Raw genomic sequence first — 20,071 nt, forward strand, 5'->3', positions numbered from 1 at the left:
AATCATGGGAGAAAGAAGGGCTGCTTATGCACAGGGAGACAGCTCAGGGGGCAGGAGTGCATGGAGGGATGGACACAGGGAAGAGGTAACTATCAGGAGAAAGTAGGAGGGGAGCTATTGCATTGTGGTAAATTGTGGTCAGTGTCATGAGACAAAGTATATGTGAACTGCTGTTTGGAAAGTGAATTTGCTTTGTAAATTTTCACCGAAATCACAATAAAAAATAAAAAAGAAAAGAAAAAGAAATATTTGAGGGGAAAAGCAACTGTAAGCAAAAAAAATTACCACATTAAACACTAAAATTTTGCTAAGTTGATAGTGAAAATTTTTTTAAAGTATATTTTGTGGTCAGTAGCCACAGGAAGATTCCTGTTAAAGTTTTCAAAAAACCATTTTTGGTGAATTGGTAAAATTGATTATTCAACAAATTGGTTTTTAGGGAATGAGCCATTTGATAAGTTTTCATTTTCTGCAAATTGACCAGGAATCCTAAAAGTACAAAGGTCAGTGGAAATAAGAACTAAAATACCACTTGTTTAAAACTGGGCCTGTGCCAGATATCCAGATGCAGTGTGGCTTAAAACCAAAGAGGCCTTTCCATCTCACTAAAGCCAAACCAAAACCTCAGGATATTATAAACTTTGAGCTGGTTGCATGGTAGTAAGCAGGGAAAAAAAAAAAAGAGAGACCTGAGCTCACTACACGGAGAAAACCTTTAATAGCTAGGTCTTCTGACAAATGTAAATAGAACCCAACCCTCTTACCAGTTCTGAAACATGGATGATTACAATAGAGAACTCTAGAGAGAGAGTTAAGCTATGGGAGAGGGCAGAAAGACCCATTTATTGGTCTGGATGCATAGATGCAAAGTTATTCAGTCTGGTAGTAAACACATTCCAATTAAGATCTTGAAATCTAAGCATTCTGATTAGCACCTCCTGCTGGTGGTGCAGGAAAGGAGGTGAGAGGTTGAGGATGTGAGGGAAACCTAGGATGTTCTTGTTTTTGTTCTACAGTTCTCAGCCACCCCTAACTACAGCTAAGCTATGTAAAAACACGAGGAAAAGTGGTATATAGACCTTAAGATGAGACCTTTAAAGACCATTCTACCCAAACATTCCTTTTATTCTCTTGTTATTTCTGTACAAACCCTCTTTTCTTTACTCATACCTGTATATTAATTATTCCATCAAAGTAGTGTGATTTTTTAAGTTATTATTTGATTTTTTTTAATGTGGTAGAATATGTACATAGCTATTTCAACCATTTTTTCGTGGGATTTCTTTTAACACTTATTAAAGAGGAGTTACTGTGTGACCCAGCACCCCCATCTTTATTGCACTTACATCCCTTTTATAATTTACTGTGTTTCAGAGACAAGAAAGATTTGCTGATAGGTCACTGTTGGAAATGGAAAAACGGGTAAGTGTTTATCTTACTGAATAAATTATCATTTTCTCCCTTAATTGTTTTGTGGAAGGAGCCCTGGTAGCAGAGTGGTTGAGAGTTCAGCTGCTAACCAAAAGGTCAGCATTTCGAATTCACTGGCTGCTCCATAGGAGAAAGATGTGGCCATTTGCTCCTGTAAAGATTACAGCCTGGGAAACGCTATAGGGCAGTTCTCCCCTGTCCTGTAGAATCACTGAGTTGGAATTAATCAGTGGCAATGGGTTTGTTTTGTTTTTTTCTTTTTGTATTGTTTTGTAGAAGCGATGGTAGGTTTTTTATTTGTTTGTTTAGTTTAGTTTTGTTTTTGTAGACGGTAACTTTAAGTTAGTAAAAGTTCTATGGGGTAGTAAGACTTAATTTTCCATGTTTCTTTTAATGCATTAAAACTAGTTTGCTTGTTTCCAAAATGTATATGTTGTGATAATAAACTTGATGTCTTTGAAATACTTTATCTTTGTGATTTTTCTGATTATATACATAGAACATTTCAATCATGTATCATTTCTTTGCAAAATCAAAACATTTTGGTTCTTGAAGTTAAGATTCTGGGGCATCCAGTCATTTTTTAATGTATCTTTCTAAAATGACTTTTTAAGTTAGCAATTTAATAATAGTTTGTTAAATTTAATTTTGAATTTAAATAATTAAGTAGGGATAGTAAACAGAAAAACATTGATTATAAAAATATCTTTATATCATTTTATGTTTCTATATTATCTCATTTTATCTGGCTGTGATATATATTCAAGGATCCTGGTGGCATAGTGTTTAAGTGCTCAACTGTTAACCAAAAGGTCAGCAGTTCCATCCCACTAGCTGCTCTGTGGTAGGAAAGATGTCAGTCTGCTTCCTTAGAGATTTTCAGCTTTGGAAACTCTATGGGCCAGTTCTTCTCTGTCCTTCATGGTTGCTATGAGTCAGAATCAACTTGACAGCAATAGATTTGGGTGTTTTTTTATTTTTTATTTTTAGATTGACTTGCATTTCTCTCCATTAACTATTATTGACCAGAACTCTGGTAGTAGTCATAGGAATAATTTTTCAAATTTATTCTGAACAGATGACAATGTATAAATAATCCAAGAGTTAAAGTAAGAGTGCTAAAAGAGTATCTGTGGTGCAAGTGTGTAGTGACTAGACTTTCATGGTCTCAGCCAGAGAAGAAATTACATCCTGGTTTGCTATGATCTCTGAGATTCAAAAAATAAATAATCAAGAGATATTGATAGAAAAACATTTCTCCTTTTCTATTCTTAAAATCTGTGTTTTTTACCAAAATAAAAAGTGATTTAAAAAATGCAATATAAAAATAAACAATTATAGTTTGTTAATATATCATCTACTAAATCGTACCTGGGGGCTCTGGTAATATAGTGCCTAACGTACTTGACTGCTAACCAGAAGGCCGGTGGTTCAAACCCACCAGCCACTCCTTGGAAGGAATATGACTTCCATAGCGATACCGCCTCGGAACCCAAGGAGGGGTCGCTATGAGTAGGGTGGTGGTTCAAACCCACCAGCCACTCCTTGGAAGGAATATGACTTCCATAGCGATACCGCCTCGGAACCCAAGGAGGGGTCGCTATGAGTAGGGTCCGACTCGACAGGAAATAACAACAAAAACAACAAATTGTACCTTGCAGAAGCTACCAATTAGCTTCTAATTAAATATTATGATTTCAGAATATTTTTTCAATTAGTATTTTGGATTAAAAAATTAATAGTTTACTATTAATTGCTAAAATTTTAGAATCACTTATTTTACTAAGTTTAAAGTTGATTGTTGTATCTTTTCACAGTATAACTTGTTAAATTTTATCTCTATGATCGAAAAAGTGAAATTAGAACTAATAAAGTAATATTTGAGATGAAGACAGCTCAATATAAGTAATACAGAATATACTTTATCAAAGTACTATTTTTGAGACTGAAATGCTCACATTTTTCAAGAATATTTACTTTTTCCTATAGCAAAAGAATTCAAATTATCCATAATGGTGTCTGCCCTTTTTTATTTTTCTAAACTTACACACATGTGCTTATTCTGACATTCTCACCCTACTGCCTTCTTTATCTGCCTCTCGGGTGCAGATAATGTGCAAAGTAGTAATTTACTCTAAATTTAAGGAATAATGTATTAATAACTGGCAGCATTTATTCAGCACTCTGTATAACACGCAGGCACTGGGCTAAGCACTTTACGTGGATTTTCTTTTAACCATATATATTTTTTAATGTTAATAAATTTAGTGTAAGAAACTACCTGCATTTTTACAGTTATCAGATTTCATTGAGCCAGTAGGGTACCAGTGAATTTGGTGTAATGTTCTTATTTTACTTTACCACTAAGGAGTTAAAATCTTGAAAACACCTAGTCACATCAGGTTCATGGAGATTATTTGTCATTCAGAGGAAATAAGCTATTTCTGAAACTTCACAAAGTTAAAAGGATTGAGTATGATACTGTATATGCTAGTATTTTGAAAAGTACAATGATTTATATAAACTGTCATGTCTAGATTATTAACTAGGAGAAAGGGAAGGGAACTATATGTAGAAAATAACAGTTTGTATATGTAATAATGTTTAAGCATGCCAATATTAGAATAACATGATGTTAAGAGATTAAGATTCCATCTATTTTTAAAATCACGTACCCTAAAAACATTAACATTTCCAGTGAATGAACTGTTTTACTCTATAACAATAATAATTTTTAATCTGGGAAAGAAATGTCTTGGAAATAGTTTCAGTGTGATTAAACTAAATTTAAATGGTTTGTATCTGAAAGGTGACCGGCAAGAGTCAGTATCTTCTGGGCGGTATGATCTAACCAAAGTTTTACATCACATCAATTACTGCTGCTTGCTTTTTGCGTAACACTCTAGAATGCTTATTACTTAAGGGGAAACAAAAGAATATGCTGCAATAATGTGTTGTATGTTGCCTTTGCCTGTCACTCTTTGAAAAGAAATAATAGTTTAAAATAAATGCTGTAATTGCTTCCCTATTAGATTTCACTGCGTTAATGCTACACTCAGTACCAACCTAATACAAAGCTATAAAATATTGCATAAATATGGCTAGTAAGTAATGTAGGTGAAGGAGAAAAACATTTTTAGATCCTTTTGAAATTATATAGTAGGCATAATTTAGGCATGTTTGCTTCTCTGCTTTTCTGCTTATATTCACCATAGTGTGATTGCATCTTTGTGTGAGGTTTTTGTTACCCTTTTCTGTACACTCTTCAGTCTTGAGTATCGATTTATTCAAAACTTAGGAATACCTAAGTTTTATGTGAAGTAAAAAATAGTTTGAACACAATACGTAGAATCTTTCCAGAAAACCAAACTTCTAAAGAAAGAGCTTATAAAAAGTAATGAAAATACAGATCTTCAAATTACTCTGAAGTTTTGGAAAGCTCTTTACACATCACTGGCATCACATCTTTTTTCTTTATTGCTCCTGATTTGATCTTTGATTCTAAAGTATCACTGTTTCACAATATAGAAGAAAATTTAAGAATGTAATACTTTAATAATTAATACTAATACTTTATGTTGATATAGGAACGAAGAGCTCTAGAAAGAAGAATATCTGAAATGGAAGAGGAGCTCAAAGTAAGTAAATCATGCTGTTTATAAAAGAGAGTGCTGTTTATTAATTTAAATTCTGTAATACCGTGTTTGCATTCATTGTTCTCACAGTTGATTGCCTAATTTGTAAATTATCGATATCTTCTGCTTCTCTTCTTAAATCCTGATTTTAGGTGAGCTGTGAGTTAGGGAAAGATTTGTAACTCAAATTATTTGTATAATTTGTATAATACTTTTGAAGTTCAGGTGTAGAAGAAATTAGACAATGATGATGATAAGAGATTTGGGATTTTTGTCTCATTTTCATTACCAATAATTTTAGCATTAATAATGTTCATTTGATGTTGATGTGTTTTAAGATCATTGCAAAGTACTAAAGATATTTCCTGTGTTGTGTTTTAAAATGGAGCAGAACTTGTCTTAGGTAGGATTGCTAAGCTAAGTAATATTTCTAAATTATTACACTAACAAACACAGGTTTCATTCCCCGCCCCCGCCCCCGCCCCCCCCACCTGTTCTAATATGGTGTGTTTGTGAGTTATAATATCAAGTGATTTAGTAAATTTCTATTGATACGTTGAGAAAATCAACCTTTCATTGAGTCATTTGTTAACCCTTTCGTGACCCATGGTACGTATATCACCCACCCAGATTTTCACCTCCTCAGATTTGTTGGAAAGCTGGTATCACAGTTGTAATACATGCTACTGCATGGCAGGGACCTATGTAAATCCATGAGATCTGAAGAAACAGGCCTCACCCTTGAGACATACATGTTCCATATAATTGTATCAAAATCCATAATAACCTAAAAAAAAAAAAATTTTTTCCCTTGATTTCAGCATGCTATATCCATTACTGAAAACACATGGTATCAACAAGAAAATCAAAGCAGAAAATAATTCAGTCATGAAAGGGTAAACTAATTAGCTTCGCAATATCAAAGTTTGATTTTTTTTTTCCTGATACATGTTTTAGCCCCAGAAATATCTGTGACTGATAAAGCTTGTTGACGTGTGTTTTAGTGGAATATAACATAGTAATATTTTATCTTTTTGTTGAAGTAAAAGACTCTTCCATTTTTCCCCCATAGATGTTACCAGACCTAAAGGCAGACAACCAGAGGCTAAAGGATGAAAATGGGGCCTTGATCAGAGTTATAAGCAAACTTTCCAAATAAAAAAAAGCAGCAAGTCATGGAATTGCATATATTAGTAACCCAGTGGACCATAAATGGCTGTCACTGGAAGCCTGGGAAGAACCCTAGGAGACTGTTGTTTTCGGATATCCTGCCAAATGCCCTCTTCTCTAGGGTTTTGTTTTGTTTAATATTGGTTTTTTTGTTTTTAAATCAAGACCATTGTTTCATGTTAATGCAGCTGCTGAGAAGTTTGTTATTTTTGTTTTTTTTTTTTTAAATGACTGAGAAAACTTGTTTACAGCTCCAGCATATAAGGAAAGTGTTCAAGGCCAGATATGCCTCAGATATTTAACCAGTAAGCCTTAGTTGTACATAAATACTTTTGTGTCAACAAAAACTTTCGGCTCTCACAGAAGACAGTTATTCAACATTTTTTGATGTGCCACAGTGTCCAGTTTTTCTATATTTAATTTTTTTGCTTTACATCTAAGTTTGGGTTTGTATTTTTTCCTTCTAACTCTTCATGTGGCAGACTCTTCCATGTTTTCACAGCTTTTTCATTTAAAGAAAAGAACACCTGCTCTTATGAAATAAATGTATTAGGCTAGTGCTGTGTTGTCTCCCACCTGGAACTGAATTGCTTGGTGGAACATTGCTTTCACTGTTTGTGCAATATGCATTTATTTCTTATATGAATGCTTTAAAGTCGATTGAGATTAGATCCCTTTAAGTACTATTTTCTGCCTTCATTGGTCACTTTTTTATTATTATTGTAGTATAAGATGTTAGGTTCTGTAATTTTCACTTTCATTTTAGCAGGTACTGAGTGATGCTGTATATATAAATAAGTGTACTGTTTTGATTTTTAGATCACCACATGGCATGCTTGACTATTATTTCAAATGTCTATTAATGCAGAGTAGGCTACTCCATAATAGTGTTACAAACAAAATTTGTTAACAATGTGATATAAAGAGTTTAAAATTTATACATTATATGGAGCCCTATCTTTACAAAAGGTTTCTACTGTAAAGTGCTTTTACTTTTATTTTCAGTTTTCATTTGATAGTATTCAGACATGATTAAAGTTGCATAAGATAAATGCTTCACATTTCACATACCTGTATTTATCTGAGTGATGTCTACAACTGTTGTGCTAGCCAAAGTAATACTATGAAATCATTTGCAGATTTAACCCGTGAGTTACTGTTAAATGCACTGTTATTGCCATGTGAAGAGGCATCGACTTTGATACCACCATCATGTTCAGACCATTTTATACATTTCAGTGGCCTTTTTAAAAAGCAAAACCAAGTACATAGTAAAGATGGCTTTTATTTGGACCAATAGCTTTTATATTTTCATTAAACCATGCAAAAAATATTACATCTTTCTGGCACATAACTGTCTCCTTAAAAACCACTGAACAGTTCAGCCATTTGAATAAATTGTACATTGTAAAGCTTATTGTAGCTAATTGTATTATTGATTGTATTGTATACTATATTAAATGTGAATTTGTACCCCTACATTTTAAAAGGTCATTGTGTTCTACTGCCTACTTTAGATTACTTTGGGGTTGGGTAAGGGTGTTTTGGTAAGCAGGATTTTAAATCCTCTTTCTCTTGATTGGTTTTATGAAGATATAAGGTTATGCTCTTACTACCAAGCTCAGGATTCTTGATTTTTAAAGGTACAAGGATAGTTGTGGGAGTTTTATTTTTGGTTTTATTTGAACTGTATGAATGGTGGGTCTGAATATAGAGCGTTTCCATGGTCTTATTGCAGAGGTAAAATATACAGATAATTAACTGATCAGTTTGAGTGACTGCAACATGTTCTGGTTGCACAACAGTTGGGCATGCTGAGGATTCTATTTGTGACGTTTGGATGCCTGTGAAGAATGATTAAATACATGTTTCTAATATTTTAGTGTTTTGTATTTAGGTTATTTATTCTTTGTATCTGAAACTGAACAGCTACTGTGCTATATTGATTTTATTGGTAGTATTGAGCAGACCTTGTTTCTGCATGAAACTAGTTGCAAAACCCACTATTTTGAAAATAAAAATGTATTTTGACATATACAAATAAAATGAATAAAACTATTTTAAATGTGTGAACTTTTACTGAAGGCATTTTAAATTTTGTTCTGAAACTGATATTTAAATTTGGCATGGGTATTTTTTCACTGATTGCTTTATTGGATACCACTTTGAATAATTTTTGAAATTGTAATTTTGTGATAATTTGCACAACATTGTATGTGCACATCTGTAAATACAATCTTAATTGCTATATTTATGCAATCTGTGTACCAATTTGGACAAATGTTTATATATTTTACATAAAGCTATCTGTATGCAGAATCTGAGAACTAGTTTTTTATGGTAATAAGTGGGTAAAAAATAATGATAACAGTGAGTTTCCTTAAGGTAGTTGTTTTGGCATAAGATTTCATTTCCATAAATATTTTTGGTATTTTTAAATTAAGCCTATTTTTTTTTTTCTTAGCTACAAACATAGATTTGGGAATATATATGGAGAACTACTATGCCACTGAAATGTAAAATTTACTTTAATGTTAGAACATTTTTCAGCCTAGATTTATTCAAGGTTCAGCCACCAGTCTAACTAGATAAAGAGACACTTTGGAATTTGAAACTTTGATAGAGGGCTTGTAGTTAAGTGTATGTTTAACAAATTAATACAACAAAGATTGAATTCTACTTCTAATACATCTTCCATGCATGCAGAATGATAATTATCACTGGTACTTGTGCTTTATTAAAACAAAAATGTGACATGTAAAACTACTTAAATCCAAATAAAAGTGGTTATAGAACTATCCAGCAGAGTATCCATACCAAAAGTAAAGTAGGTATTCACTGATCCTGTAGGATTACCACTTAATCTCTTCTGGTTTAGTCATGACCACATGACTCCTGGTGCCAACATTCACTGAGGAGAAAATATCCAGAGAGCCAAATTCTTTTCTTCAAACTAGGATCATATATTTCCAGCAAACATAATAAATAGATTTATTGTTTATTCTTCACTTTGTTGCTATAAGCAGCATTGTGAGCAAAGTCTATTATTAATGAGCATTAACTGTCCATTGGCTGTACCTTGCTAATGAAATCCTTTTGTTACAAAAATGAATTATTGCCTGATCCACAGTCTTTTCTTTTGATGTTCCACGCTTTGCACTGTGCGTGTGTGGGCTCTCTGTGTCTGAGTGTGCATGTTTGAGATAATGTACATATGAAAATTGTTAAAAAAAATTGAATGTAAGATGAAATCTTTGTTTCACTGTTTTATTATATGTTTATCAGTAACAATCCATTTGTTGATTTTTGTTTCGGAAAGCTTCTCTGGGGTTAAGTTTGAAGTAAACAGCAGAGGGCTTTTTCTCCTAGGTAAGTGACAGAGAATGTCAAATTGCTGTTTCATGCCTACAAAATAGCCAGATTACAAAGTACTCAATTTAAAATAAGAGTGTAAGAACCAGAAGTGTAAGATTTTATTTTTGGAATAAAGTAAATAATGAGTTATCTTCTTACTAAGGAGCTCTGGTGGCGTAGTGCCTAAGGCATTTGACTGCTAAACAGAAGGTTGGTGATTCAAACCAACCAGCCATTCCATGGAAGACGGGGCAATCTACTTCCATAAAGATTTACCACCTTGGAAACCCAATGGAATCGACTCGATGGCAGTGGGTTTGTTTTTTTTGTTGTTGTTGTTGTTTAATTCTTACTATAAATTTGAAGTTTTAGCACAAGTTTTCTAAATTGTATTTGAAGTAAGCACTTTTGAGCCAGTCTGTCCTCTCACATCCCTGCTTGAATTCTAATAAACATGTACATCACAAAGAACAACTAAATGTTCACTTTAAAGAAAGCTAAAGAAAAGAATTATGGTAATATTTTAAAAAAATGAGCAAGATTCTATCCTAAATAATACATAGCTTGTAGAGCATGTACTTGGTTCTTGTCAGTCTGGAAGTGGGGCAGTGAGAAAAAATATGGCTTCTTTCCCCTTCTTCACCCTCAGTTTTTCTTACGTATCAGTTTTCATAGGATCTCATTTGATCCTTAAAACAGGCTAGGTAAATAGAGTATGTCTTCCTTCTACAGTTGAGAAGGCTGAGGTTTACAAATTATTAACTAGTTCCACATCCCCAAGTCTAGTGTAAAGCAGCTCTTCCTCAATTTAGTGGTAGTTATCATTGTTTTTCCCAATTAATACAGTGTTTTATTCACTATACACTTAGTTTAAGTTTATTTGCATGGAATTGCTCAAGTTAAATTTTTTTATAGATAGGCTTAATACTATATCTGAGAATGGCATTTCTTTTTTTTTTTGAAACTGTCCAAATGCTTTTTATTTTAAGTTTCCCCTTTTTCATAAACTTCTAGTCACACAAAAGACAAACATTGGTTACTAAGAAACAGTATATAACCTTATAACCAGTAAACAGATTTTCTTTCATCCCTTAACTTTTTTTTTTTTTTTAAACTGTGATTTGGGTGAAAGTTTACAGAGCAAATTCACGTTCCATACAACAGCTCACGTACATTTTGTCTCATGACATTGCCTACAATTTACCACAATGCAACAACTCCCCTCCTACTTCTCCCCATAGTTACCTCTTCCCTGTGTTTGTCCTTCTTTCCTTGCACTCCTGCCCCAAGCCGTCTCCCTGTGCATACATAGCGCTTCTATTCTCCCATGATTGTTCTCTCTATGGAGTGTATCTACCTACGGTAAATGTTTAGCTCATATCTTTTGTTTGACTGGAAGCCACAGGAGTGGGTTCAGTTCCAGACCTGAAGGGCAGCTAGGGGCCAGAGTCTCAGTGGTTCCTTCAGGATCTATCAGACCAGCAAACCTGGTCCTTTTTTTTTTTTTTTTTTTTTTAATGATTTTGAGTTTTGTTTCACATTGTTCTCCCTCTCTATCCAGGATCTCCTACATAGATCCCCCTCCAAGTGGTTGACAGGTAGCCGGGCACCATCTAGTTCTTCTGGTCTCATAGTCATATAGACTGAGGAATATGGTATACCAATTGCTTGGACTAATTGTTTCCATGAATTTTTTTATTTCCTTGACTCTGCTCTAGATGAGGAGAGACCCATTGATGCTTGTAGATGGCCGCTTGCAAGGTTTTGAGATGCCAGTTGCTACTCCCCAAAGTAGGATGTGGAGCAATGTTTTATGTAGTATGTTATGGAGAATGGCATTTTTTATTTTTTAAACCTTTGCATTTATTGCACGTTCTTACCCCCACATCTGCTAAATTTTCCCTTCTCTCCTTAATCAAACCAAACCCATTGCCATTTTGTCAACTGACTCAGCAACTGTATAGGACAGAGTAGACCTGCCTTACTGAATACCATTTCCCCTCTAATGGATCTTTTTTTTAAAGATTGGTGTATACTCATGTTCAAGCAGCTAGTTGATTCCCTGGTGCAAATTCTGTCTGTGCCCAGTAATCCATCATAAGTTTGCAAAAGATTTTCATAATAACCCCTATGAAAAAGAAATTTATTTTGCATTCTTCAAAAGAAATTTTAAATTGATGACCAGAGCTTTAAGCTACTTAATACCCAAGAACTTTCTGTATTCCTATTAAGATAGGCAACACTGGTGGTACTGTGGTTTGAGTAGATTTTTGCATCCACTGAAAACACGTAGAATCCAGATATGTAATACAGAGTAAAATTGTATTACAACAATTCAGAGATTAATCCCAAAAAAGTACCCAAATCTTAAAATAAGCACTCTATAATAAGATAAGGAGCTCTGGTGGTGCAGTGGTTATGGCATTTGGCTGCTACACAAAAGGTTGGTGGTTCTAACCCAGGAGCAGCTCTGTGGGAGAAAAATGAGGAAGTCTGCTTCCATAAAGATTTACAGCCTTGGAAATCTATGGAGGTCACTATGAATTATAATCTACTTGATTGCAGTGGGTTTGGGTTTTGGTGTAATAAGATAATATTGTGACACCCTCACTTTTACTGTATGGTTCTTAGATTATGACCAGTACATTGCTGAGCAGATGCACTTGACATGCACTTTGCTTTTATTATTAAATGTGCAATAAAACAGACTATAGTAGTGTACTAATTTACATGAGTGAATATGTGTTGGATTGAATTTCACATATGCTACTACCTTCCTCAACAATGACAAAATCAAATACAAGTATAGTATTCGAATGTTTAAACAGCACACATAAATGAAATAACTTGGCATAGATGTTAGTGCATTAGTGTTTTCCAATTTTGTATGTGTTTGAGTTCTTTTTTTACAATTTTTAAAATATAAAACGTTGAGCAAACTATTTGTATCAAAATTTTGTAGATCCATAAAGCATCTAAAAGGCACTGTTTTTTAAAACACTTGACATAGTACAAAAAGCTTTGAATTTAGTCAGATCTGGGTATAAAATCCAGCATCATCACTTTACAGTTGTATGATGTTGGTCGAACTAACCATTAAACCTCAGTTTCTTCAGATAAATGACATGTTTGTATAAAGTGACCTTAATAGTTCTTGGATCTTGATGGCTAGATCCTCAGCACATCCTATTATATTATTACTTTGAATAAATTAATTTTATGGCTTTTATAAAAGGTACTAATATACTTTGGAATATAACTTATTTTGCTAATCAGAGTTCATTTGATGAATGTTTATAATTGGTATTTCCAGATAATCTTGTGGTATTAAAAAATCTTACAGTATTATTTCTTTGTGGAATATATTAGAGCACAATTATGGCATTATTTACCTAATTACCATAAACACCTAGATTTTTGTTTTTAAACTTCGAACCAGTAAGGGACAAAGGTTTTGGAGGACTGCTCAACCATTAAGGAGCTCTGGTGGTATAAAGGTTAAGGCATTTGGCTGTTAACCAAAAGGTTGGTGGTTTGAACCCACCAGCTGATCCATGGGAAAAAGATGAGTCAATCTGCTTCCATAAAGATCTACAGCCTTGGAAACCCAGTGGTGGTCCCTATGAGTCAGAATTGACTTGATGGCATTAAGTTTGGTTTGGGTCAGGCATTGGGTCAGAGTTCACCTATGTAACCATGCCACCTGTCCTGAAGGTGGCATGCAATCTGTCCTGGAATATTCCAGGGACGAACCATTGTGTAAGTCTGATCCATTTACAAACCCCAGTTTCTGTTACCAGAGGAGAGACGGGAATGCAACAGGGAACATTTTTAGAGGGAAATTAATTGGTGTAACATATAAAGAAGCAGGTGACAAGTACAGCCTAACCAAAAAACCAAACTCACTGCCGTCAAGTCGGATCTGACTCACAGCGACCCCTCCTTGGGTTTCCAAGGTGGTATCACTAAGGAAGTAGACTGTGCAACCTTCCTTCTGAGGAGTGGCTGGTGGGTTTGAACCGTCAGCCTTCTGGTTAGCAGCCAGATTCCTTAGGCACTATGCCACCAGCACTCCTAAGTACAGCCTAGTAAGTGCTTTAATTAATACTCTCTAATACTAGTTACTTTGTTTTTTAACTAAATTTTATAGTTGTCAGTATGTCAGGATTTATCACTAATATTTAAGATTTACATAATGATTCTCATTACATACCCTGACATTATCTGGGCTACTTACCAGTCTATAGGTCAGACTAACTTTGTTACCTAATGGTCTTCTGCATAAGAGTTTTATAATCTGTGATTTCCTCTTTTGTCTGAAACTTAGATTCCTGTCCATCTCATTCTGACTGCACCTACAGTGTCTACTGCTTGCTTTATTCAGACCCATAGTAGGAAAGTCAGAAGGTAAGGGAGCTTTTAGTCAATATTTTCTGTGTACCTAACTCCAGATATCTTGTTCTTCTGGCTTAAAAAATCTTTTAAACGTTTTCCTATATTTAGTCTATTGTGAAATTCTTGAAAGGACAAGGTCCTTTTTTTCAGCACTTGGTACAGTACTTGCACATTTACTGAATGTTTAAAGAAGAAAGAGTAAATCTGAGTAATCGTGATATATGTTTTGTGGAAGAAAAATTTGGGCTGGCATTTACATTCTTAAGAATATCTTTCATTTTAAGATATTAAATATGAACATGCTAATTCCTGAAGACATTATCTCAGTCATTCACCAAGTTCTTTTTAGCACTTAAGGTGATTGATCCCTTTCCAACTGATAGGCTTATCACATAATAGGAGATGATTACATCATTACATAGCTGCCAAACTACTAAGAATCATGGCCCAGCCAAGTTGACACAAAATTTGGAGTGACAATATTCAATTTGTGACTTTACCCTTTGGCCTCCAAAATGTCATGTCCTTGCCACATGGAAAACACACTCGCCCCGTAAAATCCTCCCCAGATTTAAATCAGTCACTACTACAAATTCTGTCCTAGAGCACAATTCCTCTTCATCTGTGAATCTAGAACACAAGGTAGGCAGTTATATTACAAATGAGAGAAATTGAAGGGATAACCAATACCAAGCAGGTCGAAAACCCAGCAGAAAAGTTTACATTAGTTCTCAAGGCTTGAAAATAATCCTCTCTTCTCTGAGACCATCTAGGAGCTCTGGTAGCATAGTGCCTGAGGCACTTGACTGATAACCAGAAGGCTGGCGGTTCAAACCCACCAGCTGCTCCTCAGAAGGAAGATGGAGCAATCTACTTCTGTAGTGATACTGCCTCGGAAACCCAAGGAAGGGGTCGCTATGAGTCGGGTCTGACTCGACGGCACATAACAACAACAACTGAGACCATCTAGGCTATGGCCCTGCCCTCCAGACTCCTAGTATAGGCCACGCTTTCTGGATTCTGGGTGGAGGCCCCTTGGCCCCGGGCTTCAGCTCTGCCTTCCAGGCCCACTGAGACAATTCTGCTCCCATGGATTTGAGATTCTAGTCCAACTGAGCAGCAGCACCCTCTTGGCCTCAGCAGGTCTCATCTTTCTGCCCCACACTCTGGAACCGAATTGGTGAAGATCTGACTCTGAAACCTAGGAATCTGTTATACCACCCTTTCAGACCCCAGAAGTCATGGCTCTACCCTTTGAGACTGAGGTAGCTCTGCTTCCAGTGTTCCTTGTCTCTTCAATTTCTGCTTCCTGTTTCCTTGGCCTCTCAGCCCCTTGGGACTCAGGCCAGCCAGCCTCCTGCCCTGCTCTGGAAAGTGTTCCAAAGCTCTTTAATTCTGCTGATAGGTGCCCAGAAGCACAACACCCCACCAGTTTCATCTCAGCCTGAAAGTGCTCAGTACTCTAGCTGTATGGATCAGCAAGCCTAGCTCCACCAGCAAGTAGCCGAGGCATCCCACTCTGCCAGGAAGCCTCCTGTCTGAAGGCACTCAACTTCATTGCTCCATGGCTTGGCTCCCATGCCATCTTGCACCTGTCTCCTGGTTCTGATGCTGCCATTTCTCTGCCATTGCCTCTCACCATCTGTGCTTTCTCTGATGGTGCAACTCTCCTCACTTCCTTCTGAACCGTCACTAGAATTGCTTTTGATGTCCATAATATCACCAAGAGTCTCTTCAAGGCAATTTAGGCTTTTACTGTTGGGCATATTAAAACTCTTCCAGCCTGATTACCAGTTCTAAAACTGCTTCCACATTTTAGTTATCTTTTAGAGCAGCACCCCACTCTTCAGTTACCAAATTCTGTCTTTGTTATCTATTGCTCCTATAATAGGAGTGACTAAAATGTGGAAGCATTTTAAGGTGTCTAATAGTAAAAAAATTAATAGTAAAAGACTAGATTGCCTTGAAGAAGTTGTTGGTGGAGTTACGGATGTCAAAGGCAAAGACATTCCACAAGTGGATGGCTTTAATGAATTTATTCTGTCACAGTTTAGGAGGCTAGAAATCCAAAATCAGGGTGCCAGCTCTAGGAAAAGGCTTTCTCTGTTAGCTCTAGGAAAGGTCCTTGTCTCCTTTCAACATCTGTGGGCTTGGCATTCCTTGGCGCACGCACACACACAAACACACACAAATCAGACTTGGTGCACAGCCAGTGTATCGTAACTTTGTGGTGGGATTTGCAGTCAGAGACTGAGTTTACCACTTTCCCCACCCCAGCTATGTTTTATATGCAAACCTGCATTCTCAGCTCATCCAGGTACTTTCATTTTTAGGCCTTATAGGAGTCCTCAACTTAGGCACTCCTCACCATTTTTATTACTCTTTCACTCCTAACCCTTCCGCTTCTCCTCCCCTTCCATTCCATAAAAAGGCAAGAGGTTGTTAAGGGCTCCTCAGCAGCAAAACGATTCTCTGTCTGTACTACATGTCATCAGACCCTTGTCTGGTGCTGTTCTAGGGGAGAAGACAGAACACTGAGGAACCATTTCACTTTTGCTTCTTGCATTGTTGCAGTAAATGAATAAAGCCTTGGTTATTTTCAGTTTGACTCATAATCCTAATTGACCATCTTGACACCTGGCAGTTAACACTAATGAGAGAAGATATATGCAAGATATAACACTGATTAGTTACAGGATTAGTTCCAAAATATGAACTATGAATATGCTGAAAGGTATGAACCAAAGAGGAAACTTGAACAGCCAGTAAACCCACTGCCATCATTTTGATTCCAACTCATACCAGCCCCCATAGAGTTTCCAAGACTGTAAATCTTTATGGCAGTAGATTGCCTCATCTTTCTTCTGCGGAGCAGCTGGTGAATTTGAACCTCTGACCTTCTGGTTAGCGGGCAAATGCCTTATCCACTGTGCCACCAGAGAATGGCCAGTAAACAAATAGAAATGTTTATGCAACCTCATTATTAATGAAATGGAATTAAAACCACAGTGAGATACTTCACAGCTATTAGATTGAGAGGAAATGTAGAACAAATGTCAGTGAGGATGTGGAGCAACGGAAGTTTTTTTAATACATTGTTGATGTGTCCTTCAGACTCTCCCCAAAAACAGCTAGTGAATGTTTTGGTATATTATAAAAATTTCCACCTCACCCGTTCATCAGTAAATACACTGTTGAGGCATTTCTGGCATCTCTGGCTGGTACTCTTCAGTGGATCATTATCATGTCCAAATTTCAAGGAATTGTCTTATAACATATTAGGACCAGCCCTAAGTGTCCTTTCCAGGACATTGAATCATGAATCACTCTCGTGTCAATCTGTTCTCCCCACTTTAGTCTTACATTTTCCTTTCCATGGAACCAATACCCTCAAATCCTCCTACACGTTTCCCTGATTTCTGTTGGTAATTACTGTTGTTGTTAGGTGCCATCGAGTCAGACCTGACTCATAGTGACCCCTCCTTGGGTTTCTGAGGCAGTATCACTATGAAAGTAGATTGCCCAACCTTCCATCTGAGGAGTGACTGGTGGCTTTGAACCGCCAGCCTTCTGGTTACCAGTCAAGTGCCTTAGGCACTACGCTACCAGAGCTCCTTTTGGTAAATAATAGGTAGGTACTAAGTAGGAATGTAGTCTTTCCTCCCAAAGTAGGGAATATATGTCTGTCATTGGGCCAGTTTTGTGTCCTGACCCTAGATACTGTTTTAAATGCAATGAGGGGTCTTGGAGTAGATCTTGAGGAGGATAAGCATCACTTGAAAAGCCTGAGCTTCAGGTGAAGGTTTTCAGGATTCCCAGATAAGTAAAGAATGCTGTGAAGCTACTTCAGTCAACTTGGAATGCTCACCGGAATCTGGGAATTCGTGATTTTCAGGCCCATTCACCTAAATACTCCCACTCTGGGTCTCAGGATTCCACTTTTTTTCCTATCAGCTTCCTAACGGCATAGGAGACCTGTCCAGGTTGTAAACTCAGTCTACTTTTTTAGCTCTTATAGCCTTACAATCAAATCCTGGCCCTGGTTTTCAGCCCAGACTGCCCTGTGACTATGATAAGGGTATCTTTAAATAGATAGAGGTCTTCTAACTATCATAGATTTCTCTCACTAGGCTAACCTCAACCTGTCATTTTCTCTTTTTCAAGATTTCTAAAGCCTTATCAAAAGCCATTTAACTCTAGTCATTATAATTACCATTGCTCTATTGTGCTATTCAAGTACAATATTGATCACATGAGCCAATGTTTTTATCTTCTAGCTGGTCAGTTTTGGTCACTGTAATGCTCTTAAAATCAGAGATTATTATCATTCCCACTTAGCACCAATAACAGGGTTTCTCTGATGAGTTAATGATTCTGAATCAGCCTTGCTCTATTTTTGGGCCACTCCTAGAACCAAATGTCTTAGCCTGAGTTTTACCTAGAAAACAAAGATTAATACAAATATAGATAGTTGAGTATAGATAGTTTAATTGGGGAAGAGATATTAAGGATTCACTGAGATTCTTGGAACTGGAAGCTGATACTTTAAAAAAAAAAAAAATGGGACATTTTAGTCTTAATTCTTCAAATAGTTCTTCATTACATTATTTTTCTACTCTCCCTCCAGGATTCTAGTTACATGCATGTTAGCCTACTTGATGTTGTCTCATAGCTTACTAAGACCCTGTTCATTTTTCTTCATTTTTTAAATATTCATATTGGATATTTTCTTTTGATCTGTCTTCAAGTTCACTGACCTTTTGCCATCTCCAGTCTGGTGGTGAGCCCATCAGATAATTTTTTCATTTCAAATTACAGGCTTTGTAGTTCTAGAATTCCATTTTTATTCTTTTTTTTATAGCTCCCATATTTTTGCTAAGATTCTTACTTCTGTGACTTCCTGTGATTATCTCTTCCTTTAAGTCTTTGAAAATATTAATAATAATTGCTTTGAAGTCATTGTTGCTAATAACCAACATGGGTCATTTTAGGAACTGTTTCTATTGTCTTTTTCTCTTGGCAGTGGGGTCACATTTCTCTAAAATTTTTTTGTTCACAGGTTTAGCATTATTTTTATACTAGATACATGGATAATACGTGACTTTATTATCTTATTGTTAGCATTGGTTTTCTTGTAGCAGGCATTTAAATTACTAGTTGATGACCTTGAACTTGTGTGAGCTTGCTTTTTAAATTTGTTTGGATAGCTCTATCTCAGTTTTTATCACCAAAAACTATTGCAGCAGTAGGTCAACAGGGAACTGCCAGAAATTCAAGCCAGATTCACAAGAGGATGTGGAACAAAGGATATCATCCCTGATGTCAGATTGATCTTGGTGGGAAGCAATACCAGAAAGATGCCTACCTGTATTTCATTGATATGCAAAGGCATTCAACTGTGAGAATCATAACAAATTATGGATAACATTGCAAATAATGGGAATTACAGAACACTTAATTTTGCTCACACAGAACCTGTACATAGACCAAGATGCAGTTGTGCAAACAGAGTGAGGGGATAATGGATGGTTTAAAATCAGGAAAGGTGTACATCAGATTTGTATTTTTTTCACCATACTTACTCAGCTCATATGCTGAACAAATAATCCAAGAAGCTACACTATATGAATAACATGGCGTCAGGACTGGAGAAAGACTCCATAACAACCTGTGATACACAGATGACACAGTTTTGCTTGCTGAAAGTGAAGAAGACTTGAAGCACTTCCTGATGAAGATCAAAGACTACTGCATTCCGTATGTATTACACGTCAACACAAAGAAAACAAAAGTTCTGACAACTGGAGCTCTATATAAGCAGCATCATTATAAATGGAGAAAAGAATGAAATTGTCCATGTTTTCATTTTACTTGGATCCACAATCAATGCCCACTGAAGCAGCAGTCAAGAAATCAGATCACATATTGTACAGGATAAATCTGCAAAAAAACCTCTTTAAAGTGTTTATGAGGAAAGATAATACTTTGAAGACTAAGATATGCCTGAGCCAAGCCATGGTATTTTCAATAGTCTCATGCATGTGAGACGTGGACAGTGAAAAAGGAAGACTGCAGAACTGATATAT

The 20,071-nt window shown here is 36.0% G+C and overlaps 1 protein-coding gene across 1 annotated transcript in view; it reads left to right on the forward strand.

Moving 5' to 3' along the window:
• PPP1R12A (protein phosphatase 1 regulatory subunit 12A) overlaps positions 1-6,225 on the forward strand; it is a 229,621-nt gene extending 223,396 nt beyond the window's left edge. Inside the window, exons 23-25 of the mRNA XM_007953169.2 lie at positions 1,375-1,422; positions 5,019-5,069; positions 6,139-6,225. Of these exons, the coding sequence (XP_007951360.1) occupies positions 1,375-1,422; positions 5,019-5,069; positions 6,139-6,225 (186 nt within the window). The remainder of the gene's footprint in view (positions 1-1,374; positions 1,423-5,018; positions 5,070-6,138) is intronic.
• The last annotated feature ends 13,846 nt before the right edge of the window (positions 6,226-20,071 follow it).

This window comes from Orycteropus afer, unplaced genomic scaffold (assembly GCF_000298275.1).
Source record: "Orycteropus afer afer isolate SDZICR_OR568_19922 unplaced genomic scaffold, OryAfe1.0 scaffold00375, whole genome shotgun sequence".
In the NCBI taxonomy this organism is placed as follows: domain Eukaryota; kingdom Metazoa; phylum Chordata; class Mammalia; order Tubulidentata; family Orycteropodidae; genus Orycteropus; species Orycteropus afer.